At 40.2% G+C, this 22373-nt stretch overlaps 1 protein-coding gene across 4 annotated transcripts in view; it reads left to right on the top strand.

Annotated features, from left to right (window-relative positions):
* The window catches only part of fhod1 (formin homology 2 domain containing 1), a 240770-nt gene that overhangs the window by 129134 nt on the left and 89263 nt on the right, over nt 1-22373 (top strand). For all 4 annotated transcript variants that reach the window (XM_052028120.1, XM_052028119.1, XM_052028118.1 and 1 more), the window contains exons 6-8: nt 2792-2886; nt 7178-7289; nt 12291-12385. In XM_052028120.1, coding sequence (XP_051884080.1) covers nt 2792-2886; nt 7178-7289; nt 12291-12385 — 302 coding nt within the window. The remainder of the gene's footprint in view (nt 1-2791; nt 2887-7177; nt 7290-12290; nt 12386-22373) is intronic.

Here is a 22373-nt window from a genome sequence, read left to right as displayed (position 1 = left end):
TAACTAGGTTGCAGGTCATATAACTCTCAATATCACCTCTTGTGCATGGGACTTCCCCCTCTCTTTGTCCTTTTTGTTGATTCTATTCAATTAGTTGTCTGTCATCCTTCAGTAAACTGAGCCTGTGCACCAACTTCTATGAATTTGATGCTCTCCCTATCAGACTCCCAAGTCTGAAGAAAGCCTTTGCACACAACTTTTAACTCGTTTGTTTCTGGCACTTCCTGCCGTGCTCTTCCAACATTTTGGATTCAGGCACTCAGTATCTTGACCTTTCCTTTCTGGTTTCTCCATGTCTCTCCCGTTGAAGAAATGTCTGTCTTTATCACAAACATTTGAAGATTAGAATCAGAGCCTCTTCTGTTTTGTGTCATGGTACAGTGCGGGAATCCAAGTGTTCCTTTTGTGAGCATCATTCTTGGAATTGTCTTGTTTGATGGTTCTATAGCTCCCTCTGGTGTCAGAACACTTCATTACTTGTCTCTGTGGAAGGTATTTCAGAGAGTCATGCAGCATGGAAATAGGCCGTTCAGCTCACTTAAGTCCACACCAACCATGAAGCACCCATTTACACTAGTCCCATTTTATTGTCCCCACATTCACATCAACTCCCCCTAGATTCTATCACTCACCTCCACACTAGGGGCACTTTATAGTAGCCAATTAAGCAATTAACCTGCATGTTTTGGGATGTGGAAGGAAACCAGAGCACCCAGAAGAAACTCATGTGGTCACACAGGCACTGGTGGAGGTCAGGGTTAAACTTAGGTTGCTGGTTTTGTGAGGCAGCATCTTTACTAGCTGTACCACATCTATTCTATCTGCTATTCCCAGAAGCTTGTTCTTGAATAACCTTCCTTACTTTACCCATTGAAGTACTGACTTCCAGCCTTTATGTTGCCACTTTTGATTTTTTTTCTATCCCTAGCCTTCCCAACCTCCCATATTGTGGTGTTGGAATATTAAATTCATCACCAGCTAAGGGGTGGAGTTTCCTCTTTGGGTTGTTGTAGGTGCAAAGTTTGCTAAAGTTGTGTTGGTTCCCCTGATCTGCACAGATTCATTTTCACATTGATGAATGTAAAATCTGTCATGAGCCAACCCAATAAAAGAAAATATTAAGCCTAATTTTAAAGCATTTTTAAAAATTATGTATCCCCGGTTGCATTCACAGGTGGTAACCTGGTTCAGAAAATATGTTTATCATTATATGTAAGTATTTCAATGTCTGGTCTACCACTAATTGAAAATAGTGCTTAAATAAAACTACATAGCACCATTGGATAGCTGATTTGGTGTACACTATCAATTTCTTAGAAAATTAGAAAAACCCGAGTTCTTGCATTTTCTAGAGAAGCTTAAATTGAGGACACTCAAAGGTCCACAAATTTCTTATTTACTTCCAACTAAGATCACAATCACTTTTGTGGCTGAGCCCAGTGCCCAGTCCATGTGCTTTAAACGTGACTTGTGCTGAACATGTCCTCAAAATTTGCAATCTCAGTCCTGTTTGGCTGACTTTAGGGGAATTGTGCTGAAATAAACAGCAGAATTTGGGGGAAAACTCAAGCCTGAGGACTCCTTTAATTTCAGGTTTGATCCAGTCACCCAATTCACCCACGAAGCTCCAGCCTTTTCTATAAATCTATTCTCTTTATCTAATGTGTATTTTCCTAACTCATGATGAAATATTTCCAATTTCTATTTTTTAAACTTTTATTTAAGATCCCTTTTAATAACTTGCATATTTTATGTGCATATCCATATCTTCCATTGTTATTTATTTGCATTAAATATATAACACTTTTCCTGTCATTCAGGAACGCTGGAACTTCATTCCCCCCTGGGTCCTAGGGACATATCCTGAACTGGAGTCTAGAAGAGTGAGGAGCATTCTTATTGAAATATCTCTGAGCTGATGATGAGAGGCTGTTTCTTTTGTGTGGAGAACCTAGAGCAATGTTTGGGATAGGCAGCTGGCCATTCAAGAATAAGGGGTTGATTTTCTTCACTTGGAACACTCTGAATCCTTGCAGCTCCCTATCCCAGGGAGTTGTGGTGCTCAGTCCTTCAGTCCAAGACTGAGATTGATTTATTTTCAGGCTCTAACAGAAAGGTCAAAGGATGTGGGTGGAACTGGACAAAGTCATGGGGCAAGTGTGATATATTGTATGATGGAGAAGGCCCAGTGGGTTGAGGGGCCTTTATCTTATGTTCTAATTGTCACACAGCAGATGTGGCATTGGGGGCAACTGAACTTTGTCTCAACTTGGAGCAGAGAATTTTGTGCAGGTTTCTTGATGTCGCAGTGCCTGTTGGGAAATTCAACTCCTGATTTGTCTGATCCAGCAACTTTTCTTCCAGAGTAAAACTTACCTGTCATCTTTGGATCACTTCAGCCTGTTGCTCTGCTCCTCCTCATTCTTCCGAAAAACAGAGGTCAGCCAATCTTGTTGGCCAGACAGCAAAAAAAGACTTCCAATGATCTTTCCTCAATCTAACTCTACTTTGGTCTAATTAAAGTCCTCGAATTATCTCTACGTGGCCAACAAGCTTTAACCATTGTTCCGTGGTTGGGGATAATCTCCCAGCACCATCTGCAGTTACATTTGTCCACCACGGAGCCGGTTTCAGATGTCCGCCAACGGTGTTTTTGTGTGTTGTTTGTTACCAGGTCCAACATTGATCATGTTTCTTCTAAAGGCATTAAGTCAGGACCTACAATTCATGAATCCCTTTCCTTTATCATAAAAGGACTTAATTAACAGTATTTTTTTTACTGTATTTGCAGCTCTGAGCCAGATTATGCTGTTTGTGGATGGGATGAATGGAGTTATTAACCATAATGAGACTGTCCAGTGGCTGTACACTCTCACAGGGAGCATGGTGAGTCATTGTTTGGCAGATGAATAAGGGTTTATGGCAAGAATGTTAATTTTCACATGAACTAAAATGTCCAGTTTTGAGTCTGAGATGGGCTGATCTACACCAGGCTGGACTTGGTTCTAAAGGCTACAGTGAAAGAAATTAGTTCAGGTTCCCAATTCTCATCACTTCTCAATAAACCTTGCTGGGAGATATATGTGTCTTGATGTAAATTGAGTACGTTGTCAGATTGCCATGTGGCTATCCAGGCTCACATGAGTATTATACCCTGGGAGCTGTTCAAGTGTTGTTGGTGCTTGTGAAGCAGTGAAAATAGCAAATTTTGACATTCACACTAAGATATTAGGCAAAGGAGATTTTGCAGTTGTACATACTTTGGTGAGACTGCTTCTGGAGTATTCTATCTGGCCTCTATTACTAGAAATTACTCGAGGGATCCAGAGAGACTGGTGAGCCTTTGTCTTATCAGCTCATTCTTTGAAATCATGAGCATTACCTTCGAGGTGTAGAACACGGGGCTGTGGGAGGGGGGCAGGCCGCCAGGGCCCTGGGGTCTGTTCTGCCATTCTGAGATTATAGCTGATCTGTGACTTTGCTCCTGATACCTGGCCTTGGTCAGTACATCTTTACACCGTTGGATAATGGAACTCAGAATCAGATTTATTATCACTGACATATATGACATGGAATTTGTCGCCTTGCGGCAGCTGTACAATCCAAAGACATAACGTTACAAAAATGAACAAAAGAAGGAATAACAAGTGTTCATGGACCATTCAGAAATCTGATGACTGAGGGGAAGAAGCTGTTGCTGAATTGTTGAGTGTAGGTCTTCAGGCTCCTGTATCTCCTCCCTGATGGTAGTAATGAGAAAAGGGCATGTCCCAGATGGTGAGGATCCTTCTTGAGGCACCACCTCTCGAAGATGTCATCGATGGTGGGGAGGGTTGTGCCCGTGATGGTGCTGGCTGAGTCTACAACCATCTGCAGCACTTGCAATCCTGTGCATTGGAGCCTCCATTACAAGGCTCATTATCATCAGAATTTCTGTCAGTCTCAGATTTAACATCAACAGTTGACCTTGCATCAATGGCCATTCATGGAGCTGGCAACCTGAAAATCAGGCTCTTATATTGAGACTGCTACCCTAGTTTTGGACTCCCCAGCTAGTAGAAATAGTTCCGCTCTATCTTTTATCAGTTCCCCACAATATCTTAAAAACATTAATCAAATCACCAATTACCCTTTTGAATTTGAGGGAATAAAACCCGTATTTGTTTATTCTTGGAGTCTGGATATTGTTCTGATACTTAAATACATTCTCTTCCTGCAGTCATTTCATTTATAAGGTGTGGTAGCAAGATTTGTTTACCTTCTCCAGGTGTGGTTTAATCTGGTTCTTATGTAGTGTAGGGTAACCTGCCAATTTGCATTCCAGTGCTTTAGATGTAAAGGTCAGTATTTCATCCTGTCTGTGATACTTTTAATGCTCCGTGTAAATGGAATCTTTCGTCTCATGGGCCGTCACTGTTCTGAGCTTTCCACCATTTAGAAAATATGTTGTTCTGTACTTTTCTTTGACAAAAAAAGTTAACCTCACATTTGCTGATGTTGAAATCCATTTATAACAGTTTTGCCCCTTTTCTTAATCTGTTATTATCTATCTATAATTTTATGTTTCCATCTACACACCTTCAATGCTACCCATTTTTATTTTTTATGCTATTGTCAAAATTGCAAATGTACAGTAGCTTTCTGTCCCATTATCTAAGATGTTTTTAAATGTGTCCTAACACTGAATCTGGATAACTAACTGGAAAACTAACTGCCTGCAGTAGCTGCCTACACCTGCAGCTGAACAGGTGAATAATTTGTCTTCAATTCCATGAGCTTCAAATTCAACTAAGGCAAGTATGAAGGCCTTTATCAAAAAGCCTTTTCAAAGTCTACATGAATAACATTCATAAATATTCCCCTATCCTCCATGAAAGTCTTCGAGATATTAAATCGATTTTGTTGGACGTGACCTATCTATTAAAAATCTGTGAACTACTGAAAAATTTCAGTGCTTTCAGTCACTTTTTATAATAAACTCTTGTAATTTTCTGATAACAGATGTTAGACTCACTGGTATAAGTATATTCTATTTCTTGAAATAATTGTCCTACACTTGGGGAGGGTTGAGGGTGGAGTGGGGGGAGGAATATTCCCTCGAGTAGCTTGAGCTTCTTCAAAAAAAAAATGATGTCATTCAAAGTAAGTGATTTGTCTTTTTTTCCTGGTCAAGTCAAAATAAAGAGCATGTCATTAGAACATGCTTAGGAAATTGGAAGCCATTGTAACTTTCAGTTCTCTTGGCAACTTTTAACATATGTTGTATTGGTTAAACCACAAATGGAGTGAATCAAAAGCCATCTGTTTTCAATTCAGCAGAACCCCAACAATCCAATCTCTCACACAAATAGCTATTAGCTACAACCTGGGCCTGGTAGATATTTATTATGTTGTGTAGCTGTGGGCAGCTGAACAGGAAGCAGCCGTTTCATCTTAACATATGAACATGCATTGTTTTACAGAGATATTTATAAGGTGATGACTTTGGGGCACTTGCTATAGATTCATTGAAGTCTAATGTGACAAAGGAATTGTGCATTTATTTTTCTTTTTCATCAATACCAAACATGATGAGTAAGTGAGGAGAAAATGTAGGTTTAATTAAATGCCGTGAATGTTAACTTATGTTTTTTTTACAGCAGAAATTAAATTTTTAAAAATTACTTCTGGGACCACCCATATTGGGAAAAATGGTTTATAAAGCATGTCTCACCCAATTATTGAGTTATAGTTTTGTTTTGTCCCTGGAGCTATAAGCAAAGAATTCTGATTTCAAGCACGAGTCAGTGCAGTTATTTAGAGTTTGATGGTCAACAAACATGTGATTTTAAAAAAGAGTTGTCCATCGAATCTGTCGGCAGAGGTCTGTGGAGCATACCGTGGCTGAACAGGACTCAGTATAGAAATTTGTAAGTTGCATTGTGTCGCTCATTTAACAAGGTCAATCATTTTGATGGGGGTCCTCAAATTTCTTCCATTATCAAAAAGTGTATCCTTTCTTAAATTCATTTAAAAAGAGATTGATTCAAAATAAAAGCATTGCTAAATTAAAAGTAATCTGATGACATAAATAATGTTACCACATGCTTTATCAGATTCTAAATCTGCATGTTTGTACCAATGATTTAAGCAAAAATTTATTCTTCCGCTAAGTTAATGTCTGAAAGTGTGCCTTGTTTATTTTGATGTGATGGTGCTTCAGAGGATGGAGTGGGTACTGGGTGGGTGAGCAGGTGCTGAGAGTAAGGAGAGTTGAAGGATTGATGTACTTTGTTTAGTTGTGGCTTACAAGGTTGAACAGGAAGGAGGGAGCAGGTAGGGTCCACCTACTACAGTCCTGTTGCAGACCCTGCTTGTCAGAACACAAGTGATCAGTTATTACTGACTGACTTGATTCTTCTGTATCTTTCTGCACCTTCCCTCTGTAGCAGAGGCTCGGTAGGTGAAGAGCCACACTATGAACTTTTTGAAAGTAGATTATTTCCCTTCTTAATTTGGAAAGTGTACTGTGCCTGTTTACACAAGGTCCAACTTTCTGAAAGACAATAGAAAAAAGTAATAAAATCTTTTTAAACTCCTGAAAGGTTTAGCATTGGTGTCTCACAGTTCCAGAGACCCGTGTTTGGTCCTGATGTCTGGAGCTGTCTGTGCGTAGTTTGCACATTCCCACTGTAACTGTGTGAGTTTCCCCTGGTACTCTGGTTTCCACTCGGATCACAAAGGTGTGCTGGTTGGTAATTTATCTAGCTTCTAGTGTAGCTGGTGGCAGGAGAATTGGGGTGGGGTGGGTGGATTGGAGTTAATGGGGATGTGAGAGGAAAAACGGGATTAGTGTTGGTGGGTGCTTGATGGTTAGTGCAGATGTGGTGGGCTGAAGGGGCTGTTTCCGTGTTTTGACTGTATAAATCACTTTGCATTGCAGGATTAGAAACAAATGGAAGAATCAGTATGAATTTCAGGCATATAAGGAAGGTAATTCATTAAAAATGGACTAATTAAAGAAGGGAAATTGACTGACACTGTGCAGTTTGGTCAAATTTGAAATCACACTGCTCTACGCTGCCACCTCCTGGAAAGGCCAGAGCTTTCGGGCTGAAATAATTCCCTCCCTCCCTTTACTGTTAGCTGGAAAGTCTGGCATTTGCTCACAGTCTGCTCTTGTGTTTCTCAATTCCAGCACCGTTTGGTGGTGAAGACTGCTCTGAAACTCTTGTTGGTGTTTGTAGAATATACAGAGAGCAACGTGGCTCTTCTGATCCAAGCTGTCAACATTGTGGACGATAAAAGATGTAAGTACTATTTTAATGCGTTCAGGGGGAATTGCAGTCAAGCAGTGCAAATGTTCCAAACGTAACATGAAAAGCAAGCAGAGTATTAAAATTCAAAATTAATGCTGACTTCCAGGTAAATAAAATCCCAAAGGTGCAAATGTATTTAAAAATTACAGTGGCTGTGGTCTTTTTGCTGTTGTTGAGTATATTTCTTTTAAAGATCTGAATGAATACATTTGAAGTAAATTTATTGTCTCTTTTAGCTGGGATTAATATATGGAAGTGTGTAGCTTATTTGTGATTGCAGGCTTTTGCTTTTCTCTCCTGGTGCGTGTGTTCTGTGACTGACGACTGGGCATTCCACTGTGTTGAGCCCCCTCAGAGCAAAAATGAGGAGAATTTACTTACTCTGAGTTCAAGCTTTTAAACTGATGAAGAATGTGGAAGGGGGTCAAAAGAATCAGAACATTGATTACAGCAGATAAAACACAGAATAAAATCAGTCCATGCACACCTGATAGAAGCCTGGATTGTGGGTTGTAACCGTGAAACGAGCAAGGGATTGTGTGTAACAAACCACAAGTAGCTGTCAACTCCTTGGATTTTTCAGAGGAAGGGTCAGTATTACTGACTTGGTGGTGGTGGCGGGAGTGATGTTTAACTATAGGAATAAGCTTCTGTATGACTGAAGTCTTGAACCAGTGAAGAGAACAAGAATACTAAGATACTTATTGGGATTGGAGGGTTGGGACAATTGGATTATAGATCTGAGGTAACAAGAGATAAAAATTCTGGTGCAACACACAAAATGCTGGAGGAACTCAGCGGGTCTGGCAGCATCACCTGGAGGGAAATGGACAGTCAATGTTTGGGGTCAAGACCCTTCATTGGGACTGGAGAGAAAGAGGGGAGATAGCCGGTGTAAAAAGATGGGGGGAGGGGTGGAGCAAGAGCTGGCGGGTGATAGGTGGATCCAGGTGAGGGGGGATGATAGGCGGGTGAGGCAGGAGGGAAGTGGGAATGATGTGAGAAGTTGACAGATGATAGGTGGAGGTGATAAAGGGCTGAACAAAGTGGAATCTGATAGGAGAGGACAGTGGACCCATGAATAAAGGGAAGGAGGTGAGGAGGGGATCCGGAGAAAGGAATGTGTGGGTGATGGGCAGATCGAGAGGGTGGGGGAGGGGAAAGGAGGAGTGATGGGGCCGGCGGGATGAGGGAGGACAGAGGGTCACCGGAAGTTAGAGAAATTCTTTGTGTCCATGAGCCTGATGCACCAAAGCTATTTTTAGTTACGGTTGATGTTCAATAAAATTCTGGTGTTGTGGATCCACGCTGACAGCACTTTGGATGTGAGAAAGAACATGAGAGACAACATGAGAGAGTTCTCCAACTTGTATGAGAAAGAAAAGATGAAGGTCTGGCTTAATTTACAAATGTTCCCACATCACGGTTGTCCCACCACCCACCCCTCCTCACCTGGTGCCCCAATCCTTTCCAATACCCCTTTCCCTGTAGCCCCCTGACCCAGGCCTGTGACTTGCATGCTATCTCTATTATTAAGAACTTACGAAAGAGAAGTAAGAATCGGACATTTGGCCCCTTGTGCCTTTTCACAATCATGGCTGATCTTTTACCTCGGTGCCATTTTCTTGCATTATCCCCATATCCCTTAAATCCCTAATATCTAAAGTTCCATTGATCACTCCCCCAGTGAAGGGTTTTCAGCCGTGCTAAGCTTGTAAGGCGTTGTCTTTTGAGCACAGTGCTTTGGGACATGTTCAGTAATTGACATTCAATGAAATTCATTCATTGGGCAGCCTTGCACCACTCATTTAACGCACCTTGCCATGCGATGAACAATTCTCGGCTTCATGTATAGATCTGAAAATGTGGCCTGGCCCCTCCAAAGCAGCACTTTGTTAACCTCAGTGCTGGAGTCGGGTTACTCATCCATCTCCAATGGTACGAATTTACAAATATGTTGCCTTTTGTTTAAGCTGGACAAACCTCAAAGGTCTGTGATCGTCATCCATGTTGAACAATGGAAAAATGTGGACAAGTTATGGTAGATTAATTGGCCACTCTAAGTTGTGTGGGTGAGTGATAGAATCTGGGAGAAGTTGATGGGAACGTGTGCAGAAAAGGTTACAAGGAAAATGAGTGGCGGCTATGGTTGCCCTAGGAGCTAGCATAAACTCGATGGGCTGAAATGACACAAGGAAATGTGAAATGTGAAAGAAGCAACCACAATTCCTAACATGCATGACTCCACTTTTTCCAAGGTTCTCTCTCAATTATTGTGGATTACACTATTTGTTAATCAACCAGGTATTGAAGATTATATTATGAATTTAGGCAGACAACAGAAGTATTGTTCAATCTGTTTACAATGCTTAATTACATGAGGAATAGAATTTGGAATAGATTCTCCTGCCTCTTGAGCCCACTATGCCATTTAATAAGATCATGGCTGATCCTTCCCCTCTCCACTCTGCTCGATTTCCCCACATCCTTGGCAGAAAGGAATCTCAGCCGTGAATGTGCTCAGTGACTGAGCATTCGCAGTCTCACTTTGAATAGTGTGAGCCAGCGGTATTGAGTTGCAAGGCCAAGTAGTAGGAGGGATTGAGCAAGGGGTGGGCGAGTGGATGGTGGGTGGCTGGGCTGTGGCGGGCGATTGGGTAGCTGGGCTGTGGTGGGTGAAGAGGGGAGGGTGGTGGTGGTTGCTGTGGTCCTAGGCAACTATGGAGTCACTACATTGTGAACGTGGTGAAATCTGTCCTTGATGGATTAACAGATTGTTAATTGGCCAAGAAAATGCACGCAGAAATGGTGAAACAACACACACAAAGTGCTGGAGGAACTCAGCAGGTCAGGCAGCATCTATGGAGGGAAATGAACAGTCGACGTTTCAGGTCAAGACCCTTCATCTGGACTGTTCATCAGCTGACCTGCTGAGTTCCTCCAGCATTTTGTCTGTGTATTGTTCCAGATTCCAGCATCGACAGAATCTCGTGTTGCAGAAATGGTGAATATCAGATTCAAGTTTATTCCCAGTAAGAATATTTAAAAAGAAAATCTGAAAGAAATGAAATGTCAGCTATTGTTTTTAAAGTATTTTTGTGTCCATGAGCCTGATGCACCAAAGCTATTTTTAGTTTCTGGTGTTATGCAGTATTAACACAAATCCTCCTTTCCTTGTAGTCCATAAAATAAAAGAGTATGAATCGCATGAATTCTTTGAGACATGAGTGGATGGGAGTTTCAGGAACCTGCACTCCCAGCAAGTTGAGAGGTGTTATTGTAACTCCCCTTTCTCTTCGGGAGTTGATTTTCTTTATTGTCAGCCATGGCAGGTTGGAGAAACAACTAACGAACTCACAGTCCATCCAGTGTGAAGCTGAAGTGAGGTGATGCTGATGTGTTCGTATCTTTGTGAAACCTCCAGGCTGACGTTTGTTCCTCCCTCTCCTTCCCCTAGTCGGTACCATGGCCAAGGACAACATTGTGGACTGTGGAATAGGGTTCAAACCTCCTTTCTGTCACTTGTGTCTGCAGAGGTTGTACACTATAAAGTCTCTTGCGCTTTGGTCCTGCAGTGCCCAGCACAATGCACCATAACGGAATGGCAAGAGAGATACAGGCTTATCCTCTGTTGGTTTGATTGGTGTTTATTCTACTCACTTCCCACCTCTTTCCAGGACAAAGGCTCAATTTCTCTTTTGGTTTGATGCTGTCTCTGACCATTCTATCACACAGACTTCTTTGAATCCCCTTCAGGATTATTGCACCATCTAATTCCCCCTTTCAAGTTCGCCATCAGTTCTAAAAAGGACGATAAAATCTAAGAGTTAGTGTGCAATCTGTATAAAATAATATAAGTGGAAAAGATGCTGCAAGTGTTAGGTGCACTGTAAGCAAGGCAGGGATTTGCAGTCTCTTCACTGTTTGTCAATTCCTCCTTGCTGTCTGTCTAACAGTACTTGTACCCCATCTGCTCTTGGAGTCCTGCTAGAATAAAACAAAACAGGGTGGTTGTGATAATGTTTTACAGTACATGTGGTTAGCACAGCTGTTTCACAGCACCAGCGACCCAGGTTCGATCCTGACCTCCAGTGCTGTCTGCACAGAGTTTACATGTTCTTCTTGTGATCACGTGGGTTTCTGAGTTGTCTGGTTTCCGCCACATCCGGAAGATGTTCTGGTTGGTAGGTTAATTGTGCATTGTAAGTTACTCCTAGTGTAGGGGAAGGTGAATCAGGGTGGAGTTAGTGGGCATGTGAGAGAGAAATAGGTGAGGCAATGGGATTGATGGTGTTGTTCTGAGAGTTGGCATAGAGTTGATGTGATGATGAATGACCTTCTCCTATGTTGTGATGATTATGATCTACGTATCCCAAATGCTACAAAAAGAGTAATTAAATTCTGGATGAAATCAGATCATGAGAAGGGGCCCCTGACTTCAAGACAAATAATTCTCTAAGTATGTCTCTGTGTTTAAGCAGGTGCTTTTGCACAGGTCGTTCATAATCAGCGCAGTAAAAGCTGCTTTATATTGATAGCAACTGAATCACTGAGTGGGAACAGAGAAAGTGATGAGGGGAGAAAGGTGAATAGATGAGAATTTTTCTTGTGCATTGATATGTTAGGTTCTGGAATGGGCTTCCTGAAAGGGCAGTGGGAATAAATTCAGCAATAACTTTTAAAATGGTATTGGACATTTACTTGAAAACAGAAATGTGTATAATTATCTGGAGGAAGAGCAGTTGAGTAGAACCAGTTTGAAAGAACTGCCACAGACATGATGGGCTGAATGGCTACCTACCATACTGTGGTTCTTGGTTATTCTGCATTAATGTGCGTCTGTGTCTGAAATGATTGTTTGTATTAAATTTTAACTAAATAATTTTTCCCAACTCTGCAGTTATAATTTATAATAATGTGTGATGAAATAACACTTTAAATTTAATTATATTTTTATTCTGACATTGAACAGTTTTTAAATTCTTTTTCCAGGCACAAAGAAATGGACAAGTTTAGTTGAAATTTTGGAGGAGAAGAATGGAGCTGATTCCGAGCTGCTTGTTTTCACTATGACACTTATTAACAAGGTAAAAGGTTTTTGTCTTTCTTCTGCATTTAACCCGTGAGGATCTGTTACCCATATGTAACCTCCACTGGGGAAGGGTGGAAATTAGGGGTGCTCTCCTCCAACACTGGGTTACTCCAGCCACCTTCATTGTGAGTCCCAAGTGGACATATTTTCTGAGGCATGGTTTATTCTTTGCAAGTTAATTATTATGCTTTTGCAGAGAAATCATTACAATAGAATACATGTGGTTATTTACAGCTGAGGTAATTTGATGTTCAGTGAAAGAACAAGCTTGGATTTATATAATGACCTTCACAAGCTCAAGACATTCCAAAATACTCTGCAGCCAACATTATTCATTTGAAGGGTAGCCACTTATCGCATAACAATTAAAACTTGTGAAGTACTTTGGAAACTGGTTTGGTGGGATGATAGAATTGGAGGTGAGTGCCTGATAGACCTAATAATAACAAAATGACTTCTTTTCCTGGCAATTTTATCCCATTCCCTGAGGGAAGTGACTTGTTATTGGGGTATGTTTTTTTCCAAATGCCAGCAAAGGCCTTCCTACTGTGTCAGAGTAGCTTTTATTTAAGTGCAAGACTTCCTGAGTGTTGGGAAGCTATTCAACTGCAGGAAGCATAACAGACAAGTCAGATTTTTGCCATCTTTTCACATATGCATGTCCAGTGAAGATTTTTTTCCCCTGTCTGATCTGGGGACAAAGAACAGGCACTGTAAGCGTCCTGGCTGAGTTCATCTAACTTGTTATGGGTGAGAGTTGAACCATAGCATTTCCAAGTTTTATGCTGCTGAAATAATCATTGCCTGATCTCTCAGGACTACTGAGAAAAATTACTTTTTAAGCAGGATTACATTTTGACGCAAAACTAGAATGTTTCCCCCTTACTTGGAAAAAACACTGAGGAAAAACCCAACGTGTAAATTGATAGTCTGTCACACGAGAGTATTTATTACAAGATAATCATTTAGATTGAGACCCAGTTCAAGAGTCGGTGATTGAAAATAATGAATTTATAAAGGCTCAGGTTCTCTAATGAATTTTGTAATGCATTTTTTGTAGAATTTATAATATTGAGTAGGACTGGGCACAAAATATTCATGTAGGAAATATGACTCATAATTGGCTGCAGTGCAAGTCTGAACATTCCTGGCTAAAAAATTATTTATGCTTTGCTTTTGCTACAAACAACACATTATTTCAAAACACAAATGTAGTGTAATTTGAGTCAAGAACTATGTAATTTTGTTTTCATGAATAGAAAAAAATAATTGCACTGTTGAAGAAAGTGTTCACAGTATATAAAAATGAAGACACCTGATTGGGCTTGGAACAGTCCAATGCTTATCAAATGGCCGATTCCAAGACTTTGTGCAGTTTCCAGTATTCAGTCAAATAAGCCACTTCAGAGGGCTTTATAATACAGTGCATGGCCATTCATTCCATCAGATCTGTGCTAGTAATTTTCTCAATGAGCCACATGATCTAAACCCACTCTCCAATTAGATTCCTTCATCTTTTTATTTTTCTCTTAAGTGGCTACTTAATTACCTTTTAAAAGTATTGGGCACTGTGCGTTCCACTTTCTTAACTCAGGGGCTGCATTCTAACCAGGTGCAATAAACATTTTTTTTTACATATTTCTTTGATTAGTTTCGGACATCATCTTAGCTTCTGGGGTCCAATGAAAATTCCCTTCAACGCCTCAAGTCTCTTGTTCATCAATACTGCATCACGTCGTTCGCTTTTGTATTTTCCAATAATGGATTGCCTAAAATTTCACAATGCTCCAGGCACAGTTCTGATTTTTAGTTAAGTTCTTTCTAACATCATAATTATTATCCTGCACTTGTATTCTCTGCCTTAAGATACAGAACAAATTATTTAGTTTTATTTATGGCCTTATCTACTTGTGATGCTCTTTTAATGACTTGGCTATCTGGTACATCACGTTCTCTTGTTCTCTGTACTACGTTCAAAATCTTCCCACTAAAAATGCATTTCCTTTCATTGTTTTGCTTCCAGATTCTGTATTTTTCTACAACAAACAGCTCTTCTCCCTCATTCATCCTGGTTACTCACCTTGCATTCTTTCATTGTTCTTGTTAAGATTTGTAGATATTCCCAATCTCAGGCAATCAGCAATATTTTATGTTAGAGTCATGGAATCATACAGCACAGAAACAGGTCCTTCAGCCCATCATGTCCACACTGACCAGGGAGACAGACGCTCAAACTGGAGAACTTAAGATTGATATCAAGAGATCCTCAATGTGTAATTAATACTTACAGTGGTCTCAAATACAAAACAAAACCGGAGTCACAATAAGTGATGAAGTTGGGGCTTTGTTTTTGGGAAGAATGATCCAATGTTTATCGATATTAAACCTACTTACCAGCACTTGGCCTATAGCCTTGCATGTTTTGGGTGATTCAACTGCATGTTGAGATATTTCCTAAATGTTGTGAGAGTGCCTGCCTCCACTGCCCAGTTAGGCAGTGCATTCCAGATTTCAACTGCCTTCAGAGTGAAAAAAAATTCCTCGTCAAATCTTTTCTAAAACTTTTACCCCTTAACCTAAACCTATGCGGTCTAGGTTTAGGCACCTCTGCTATGGGAATTGATAATATTATTCACTCAAACTCTAAATACAAGTCATTTATGCACACAGTAAGATCCCCATACCAGTCAAATTGTGATTACACTTTAACTAACACTTAGCTTCCACATAGTATTTGTTTCTAAGGACACCACTTTCACAATTTGCCATGATTTATCCCCTTGAAGACAACACAAGCTATTTTATCAACTTCTTGTTTTCCTACACACAACAATGGCGACATTATTTTAATTCCATAGAATGTTTATTCTGCATAGCTTCTTTCTGTATCTCCCAATACATCCCAATCGCAACAGAAACAATGATTTCCCCCCTCTGTAACAAAATCTGTAGACCTTTGCTAGTTCTAGAATGTATTTGCCCTGACTCTATGCAAATTTCATTCAACTGTTGAAGCTGTATTTGTTTTCATGGTTCAATATTGTTTCCCGTGGCAACTAAGAGATCAAGGAACCAACACATCACCCGAGCTCATCATTCTCCCAAAACAAAGCCTCCATGTCATCATATGCAGTGACTCCAGTTTTTTTTGTACTTTGGAGGCCACAAATCACACATCAGTCTCAAATTCTATTTACATTTCTCACCTCAGTCTTTATCTTATATGCATTTATCAAGCCCCTTTTTGGTCACCTTTTAAAGTTTTGTCATCTTTGCTCATCATTCAGTTCTCTTCTATTAGAGAGCAGTCTCTGCTTATCTATACTGCCTTGTGTGTTATTTCTTTGTCAAAACCTCAATGCAGCAACCAGCTGTGATCTGAGTGCCAGATGTATTCTGTTAATTTAGCAAAGTGATTCTCATTGCTTTTTTGTTTGCTCTTCCATTGCATCTGGATATGTTGGATGTTGAGCCTTATAATTTCCCTAAATTTAGGACTTGGGTAGGATTCGACAGGATAGATGTTGAGGCTGTTTCCCCTGATAGGGAGTCTAGGAGGCATAGTCTTTGGATAAGAGGTTGGCCACTTTAGACAAAGATGTGGAGGAATTTCTTCTCAGAGAAGATTGTGAATCTTTGGAATTGTAAATGAGACACAAACTATGCTCAAGGCTGAAACAGATTTTTGGATGGCAGATGAATCCAGGCTTCTGGAGATCTGGCAGGAAAATAGAATTGAAGCCATTTGTCAAATCAACCACATTCTGTTTAAAATCAGAACTTGCTCAAGGGGAGCAATGGCCTCCCACTGCTCTTATTTCTTATGTTGTTACATTTCAAATTCATTCCCATTAAAACATTCACAGAGTACCTGTGGTTATTTTTCCTTCCTGTGTGCTGCATCATGGCCTTGGCTGTGTTGATTTCATCCACAGTTTCTCTGTCCACTGTTTCTTTTTGTGAATCTTTCCGCTCTTCATTGAACCTGATTGCTCCCTCCTCTCCTTATTCAGGTCTCCCAGAAGGCCTAGTCAATCCTCAGAGTCAAAACACTTGCCTTCAATTAGAAGCAGGAGGAATTCCAGACTGGGATACTGGGAAGTCCATCTTGCACTCTTTCTTTCAAATCCCTGCTAAAGTGTTTTGTACAGCCTATACCTGCTGTTTGCAGCTCCTGATCTTAAATTCAGGTCACTTGACTTATTCCCAGTCCATTACAAGAATGCAAGTCATTTTAAATTGCTTGTTTTATGCCATTGATTGTCCTGCAATTGATTCCAACTCATGATTTAATTGTTAGATTAAATTAGATTAGATTTTTGATTCATTACTTCTCAGCATTCCTTGGAATTCTTTGCTGTCAGGTAAAGTGGTCATTCTTGATTGTTGCAGTTTGTTTTTTTTAAAAATCATTAAGACCTTATTGTAACAGTGTCCTTGTGTACGGTTGTATTTCAGTGACAATTGGTCCATTGTCATGAGGACTTTTACATGACAATTGGCTGGGGGAAAAATTCAATGTATTAAGTCTACAGGTACATCCTTGCTGCAGATTCAGAAATAAATTAGTATTGTACAATACAGTATTTTAATTTGAAACACTGAACATGGTTGCAAATTTGTGGCTGTTACAATAACAGATTCTGTAGCAGGGATACGCAGAATCAACCTCCTCCATTCAGGAACCTAACTAGTTGACTTTAAATCATAACCTTTCAATTTAGACAAAGTAGTTCAAAACACAAAATGTCCAAAATCCATTAACGTGATGGATTACAACAGCATAAAGTTTATGATAAAGTATAAATTCAACAAGAAAATCATCACATGCAGCAGTCAAATTGAATTGCTCCATTTCTGATTTCTCCAACCTTGTGCTTCACCTGAGGCTGAATGAGCATTTTGTCCGGTCTGGTATAACAGTCCAAACCAGTGCAGGACCTCAGAAACTAATAGACGTCGGTGTATTATGGAAGACATTCAACCAGCCCTGAATCCTTGTATAGCTCGGAAACAAATGGGTCTACATACAAGTAACAAGGTTAAGCAGGCCTCTTTCTCTCTCAAGGTTTATCAGTGTGCGCTGTACTTTAACCACTCTGGATGAGCAGATGGATCAGCTGCTCGTGTTAATCCAGTTTATTCAAACACATTCTCCTTTACCTGTTTTTTATATGCCATCAACTTCTACAGTTATTTAATTTTCCTCATCCTTGTCCACTTAATCACTCTATCTTTTCTTATGCTAGCTTGACAACTCCTTCATTAGCTTTTCCTTTTGTCCAACTAACAATTACTATGTATCAGTAGCACTAGAACTAGAATTCAAACAACTAATTTCATGAATGTGTTAACACAGCACTACAATGGCATTGGCTACAGATGGACCATTTAAGCATTTTATTTATTATCTGCAGCTATAGTTCACATTTGCACAGAAACACTTTTTTTTGTTGCTAAACCCTTTCAAATTCATTGTTTTGACTGTCCAGTGTTATTAACCTATTAACTAATGTTCACGGTGTGGTTTCACTCCATTACTTTTGGGTCTGTTTTGGGAGATGGTATTTCTTTATCAATACCAGAGAGCAAAATCAATATTATTTGCTTGCTGTCCACATTTGAAACTTCTCTGAATTACCTCCTCATATCTGTGTAGCTTGTTTTATATCAGAATCAATGTGGTCCAATTACTCTGTATTTTATATCTATAAATTTTCTGTTAACTTTCTTTCCCTTCAATATGATCATGGTTGATCTGATCATGGACTCAACTCCACTTTCCTACTCAATCACTCTATAATCCAAAGTCTGTCTGTCCCAGCCTTGAGTAAACTCAGTGACTCTTTATTCACAACTCCACTTGGAGGTTGAGGGGGATGGTGCAAGTGTGTGGGGTCTTGTTGACTTCGACCTTACAGTTTCAGGTGCAGTTTTCACACGAGCCTGAAGGAAGCACATTATGTTGGCACTAGGTTATCAGTGAAGCTCGGCATCACTGAAATGCCTTGCTCCCAAACTTCTCTCTGCTCTTGCTGTCTTCTCAGATGTGCCTGAAAATGTCCTGATTCCATTTGGTTTAAATCACCCTTTGGCGCAAATTTGCAAGCTTTGCGTGTAATTCATGTGTCAAGTCCCAGTTACTTTGCTTTGTAATCCCAGTCTCTGTTCAGTTGTGCCTCCTTTCCCAAAATTTTCCCCGTTCCCATTCTGTTCTTCCTGCAGACCATAGAAACCATAGAAAACTACAGCACAGAAAACAGGCCATTTGGCCCTTCTAGTCTGTGCCGAAACATTATTCTGCTAGTCCCATTTACCTGCCCCCAGCCCATACCCCTCCAGACCTCTCTCGTCCATGTATCTATCCAATTTACTCTCAAAAGTTAAGGGTGAGCCCGCATTTACCACATCAGATGGCAGCCCATTCCACACTCCCACCATTCTTTGAGTGAAGAAGTTCCCTCTAATGTTCCCCCTGATCTCTGACCTCACCAAGAGTTGCTCGTATACCCTTATCTCCACCGGCTTATTGACTGTACAGGTTTGGTTTGGTCTGGCTCATCCTTATTTCCGATGTTTCCAAATAGGCAATTGATTGGATTAATGGCCACTGCGTAGAAAGGTCACTGGGCATTTAGATATAGTCTCAATTCTGCAGCATCTCCTCAAAATCAAAGGTCCTCATACTATTAACAGAAAAAGGAACAAACGTGGTTTATGCATTAGCTATGCATTTATTCAATCATTAACTTACTTGGCCAAGCTTCCCATCATGCCTTACAATTACAATTTTACAGCTTTTCAAAAATGAAAAGTTTGTTTGATACCACGTGGTGAGGTGTGGATGGGAGGAAGCACCGAGTTACGATGTTCCAGCCATCAATAGTCCGGGGTGGATGTCGTGGTTAGCAGGTTCTTTGCACTTTTGTCAATTTTATAGGCTTGTATAACGCAATATTCTTTGTCAATTCAGCAAATTCAAGCTTGCATGCGGAAAAGTATTTCTTTAATTTTGTTGGCTTCTTTGTACAGTTCTGTGGAGAAAAGTTCCCTTGAGGTGATGAATTAAACAGTGCCAACTGCAAATGTACAATGATATTGGGGACTTTTACTGAAAATTAATCCCAAAATACTTGGGCGTGATCAATAAAATCAGAAATAAAGGCTATGAACCTTGTAGGTTGAGTAGAGCAGCACAATAACTTTTGAGTATTGAATTAGTGTCATGTTTTCGTAATCAGCAATGATATTTCAAACAGAACTGCTGCAGGAGGTTATGAATGCACCAGAAGTGGGTGGCCAAGCTTTTGAGTTGACCAGAAGGAGCAAAGCTGACACTTTGTTGAAGTATTCCAACCCCCTTAACTTTTTCTGTTTCTATTCTTTGTTGAGGTCTGCACAGTGTCTGTGATCACACTTAAACAGAGTTAGCTGGGTTTTAAAATTGTAGAATAAAGCTAAAAAAATAATTCAAGATGACTGGTTTACTTTAGTTTACCCATATGAAATTTCATACTATGTTTTCTCTTTTTAATACACTTTTTTAACTGAAGTAATAATTTCTAACTTTACAGCTTTGTAATTTCTCATTTGAAGTCTCTGCATCCTCAGAAGTTGGTCTCATTGCATCTGGTTGATGTATTCCAAGGCAGTGCTGAAGACATCTAAACTTTTAAGGGCAATACTTAAGGATGTTTTAATATCATGAGAGCTTGTCTGCAGCTGCCTACCCTTTAAGATCTGTGATATATTTATTGCTAGCACTTGCATCAATCCCCATTTTGTCAGTGGTGTTCCTCCTGCAGTAGATGAAGAAGTCTACAGAAAACCAGATTTTACAAGTGACAGTAGTGTGGGCCTAAAGGTGTACAATGCTGGATCAGGACTTTCTGTGGTCACTGAAAAATCAGAACAATGAGGACATGGTATGACTTAATAAATTGTCTTGTTAAACAAGAGATTATTGTAAACAGTGTATAACTTCAACTATTCTGTAAATATTTAAACTGGGCTACAGTAAGAGACTTTCACCAGTCTGCCGTGAAGTGTAAATTAAACATTTTGACTCTCTGCATAAATCTTGCTGGCCTTTCAATTGGAGACTAAACTATTGAGTCCATGGAGAATGTCTGAGGGGGCGTATACTTTTCGGCACAATATAAAATATAACATTAGGACAACGCAAAGCAAGAGATAAAATTCACTTTTTCACAGATACATTCATGCAGTGATTTTTTAAAATCACAGAAGCTGTTGAAACTTGTTCTTTTTATGATGTTGTAACATATATTGTGATATTATTATACAGCACAGTAACTGCCTTTCATGTTTCATTGTTACATAAAGCTTAATTTGCTAGTGAGTAGATATTATTTTTCTCTTGGCACTGGTTCAGTCAGTGTCTGCTCAGATCGTTTTGGCAGTCTCTGAGTCATGGGGCTTGAGTTAACGCTTCGCTATCGGATTTCAACATGAGATCCTTATGGCCCTACTAAGTCCATTGTAAATAGCAGAAGGCCCAGTGCTGGTTCTTGTGGCACTTCATTAGTAACAGCTCTCCAACCTGAAAAAGGCTGGTTTGTTCTTACTCTTTAGTCAAATCTCTATCCATGCTTGTATGTCATTGCCAAACCCTTGAGCCTTTATTTTACGTGGCAGCCACTTGAATGGTATCTTATAGAACGTAGAACAGTACAGCACAGGAACAGGCCTTTGGCCTACGATATTGTGCTGAGCTAACTAGGCTAATGACACCTAATTAAACTAATCCCTTCTGCATGCACATGGTCCATATCCCTCCATTCTCTGCATTTACTTGTGCCTATCTAAGAACTTCTGAAATGCCTATATCTTATGTGCCTCCATCACCACCCCTGACAACGCATTCCGGGCACCCACCACTCTCTGTGTAATACAAAAACTTGCCCCGTACATCTCCTTTGAACTTACCCCCTCTCACCTTAAATGCATGCCCTCTGGTATTAGATATTTTGACCCTGGGGAAATAGTTCCCGGCTGCCTACTCTATCTATGCCTCTCATAATTTTATAAAGTTATATTAGGTCTCCCCTCAATCTCCTCCAGAGCAAACAATGCAAGCCTGTCCAACCTCTCTCCATAGCACCTGCCCTCTAATCCAGGCAACATCCTGGTAAACCTCTTCTGCACCCTCTCCAAAGCCTCCACGTCCTTCCTATAATGGGGCGACCAGAATTGAATGCAATACTCCAGATGCGGCCTAACCAGAGTTTTATAAAGCTTCAATATAACTTCCTGACTCTTGAACTCACTTCCTCGGTTGATAAAGGCAAGCATGCCATATTCCTTCTTTACCACCCTATCAACTTGTGCGACCACTTTCAGTGAGCTATGGACTTCGACCCCAAGATCCCTCTGTACGTCAGTGCTGTTAACGGTCCTGCCATTAACTGTGCACTTACCCTTTTACATTTGATCTCCCAAAGTACAACACCTCACACTTGTTAGGATTAAACTCCATCTGCCATTTCTCCACCCATGTCGACAACTGATCTTGCATCAGGATTTTCAAGGTGTAGTTAATACTACACCACTGGATTTTCCTTATCCTCTCTGCTGGTTACATTCTCAGTATTAGATAGGTTGAATGTAATTTCCCTTTTATAAAACTTCATTTAGTCTTCATATTTTTATAATGATTTTCTAAGTTACCACATCTTTATTAATAGATTCTGGCATTTTGTTGATAGTTAATTATTATCAACCCAGGTGACCAATCCTGCTTGAGTGGGGAGTGCAGAAAGGCATGCCAGGAACAACTCCAGATGCACTTAAAATTGATGCGCTGACCTGGCAAAGCTGTAAGACAGGACTGCACATGTGTTGAATGGTGAGAGCACCATATGGTAGACAGAGCTGTGATCTAATATCCAGTGCATCAGATCAGAGCTCTACTATCCTGATGCATCTAGACATGAACAGTGGTGACCAAACAGCTGATGGAA

Source organism: Pristis pectinata, chromosome 13 (genome assembly GCF_009764475.1).
Source record: "Pristis pectinata isolate sPriPec2 chromosome 13, sPriPec2.1.pri, whole genome shotgun sequence".
Lineage (NCBI taxonomy): Eukaryota > Metazoa > Chordata > Chondrichthyes > Rhinopristiformes > Pristidae > Pristis > Pristis pectinata.
The sequence above is the reverse complement of the archived record's forward strand: the minus strand, read 5'-3'. Positions and strand labels throughout refer to the sequence as shown.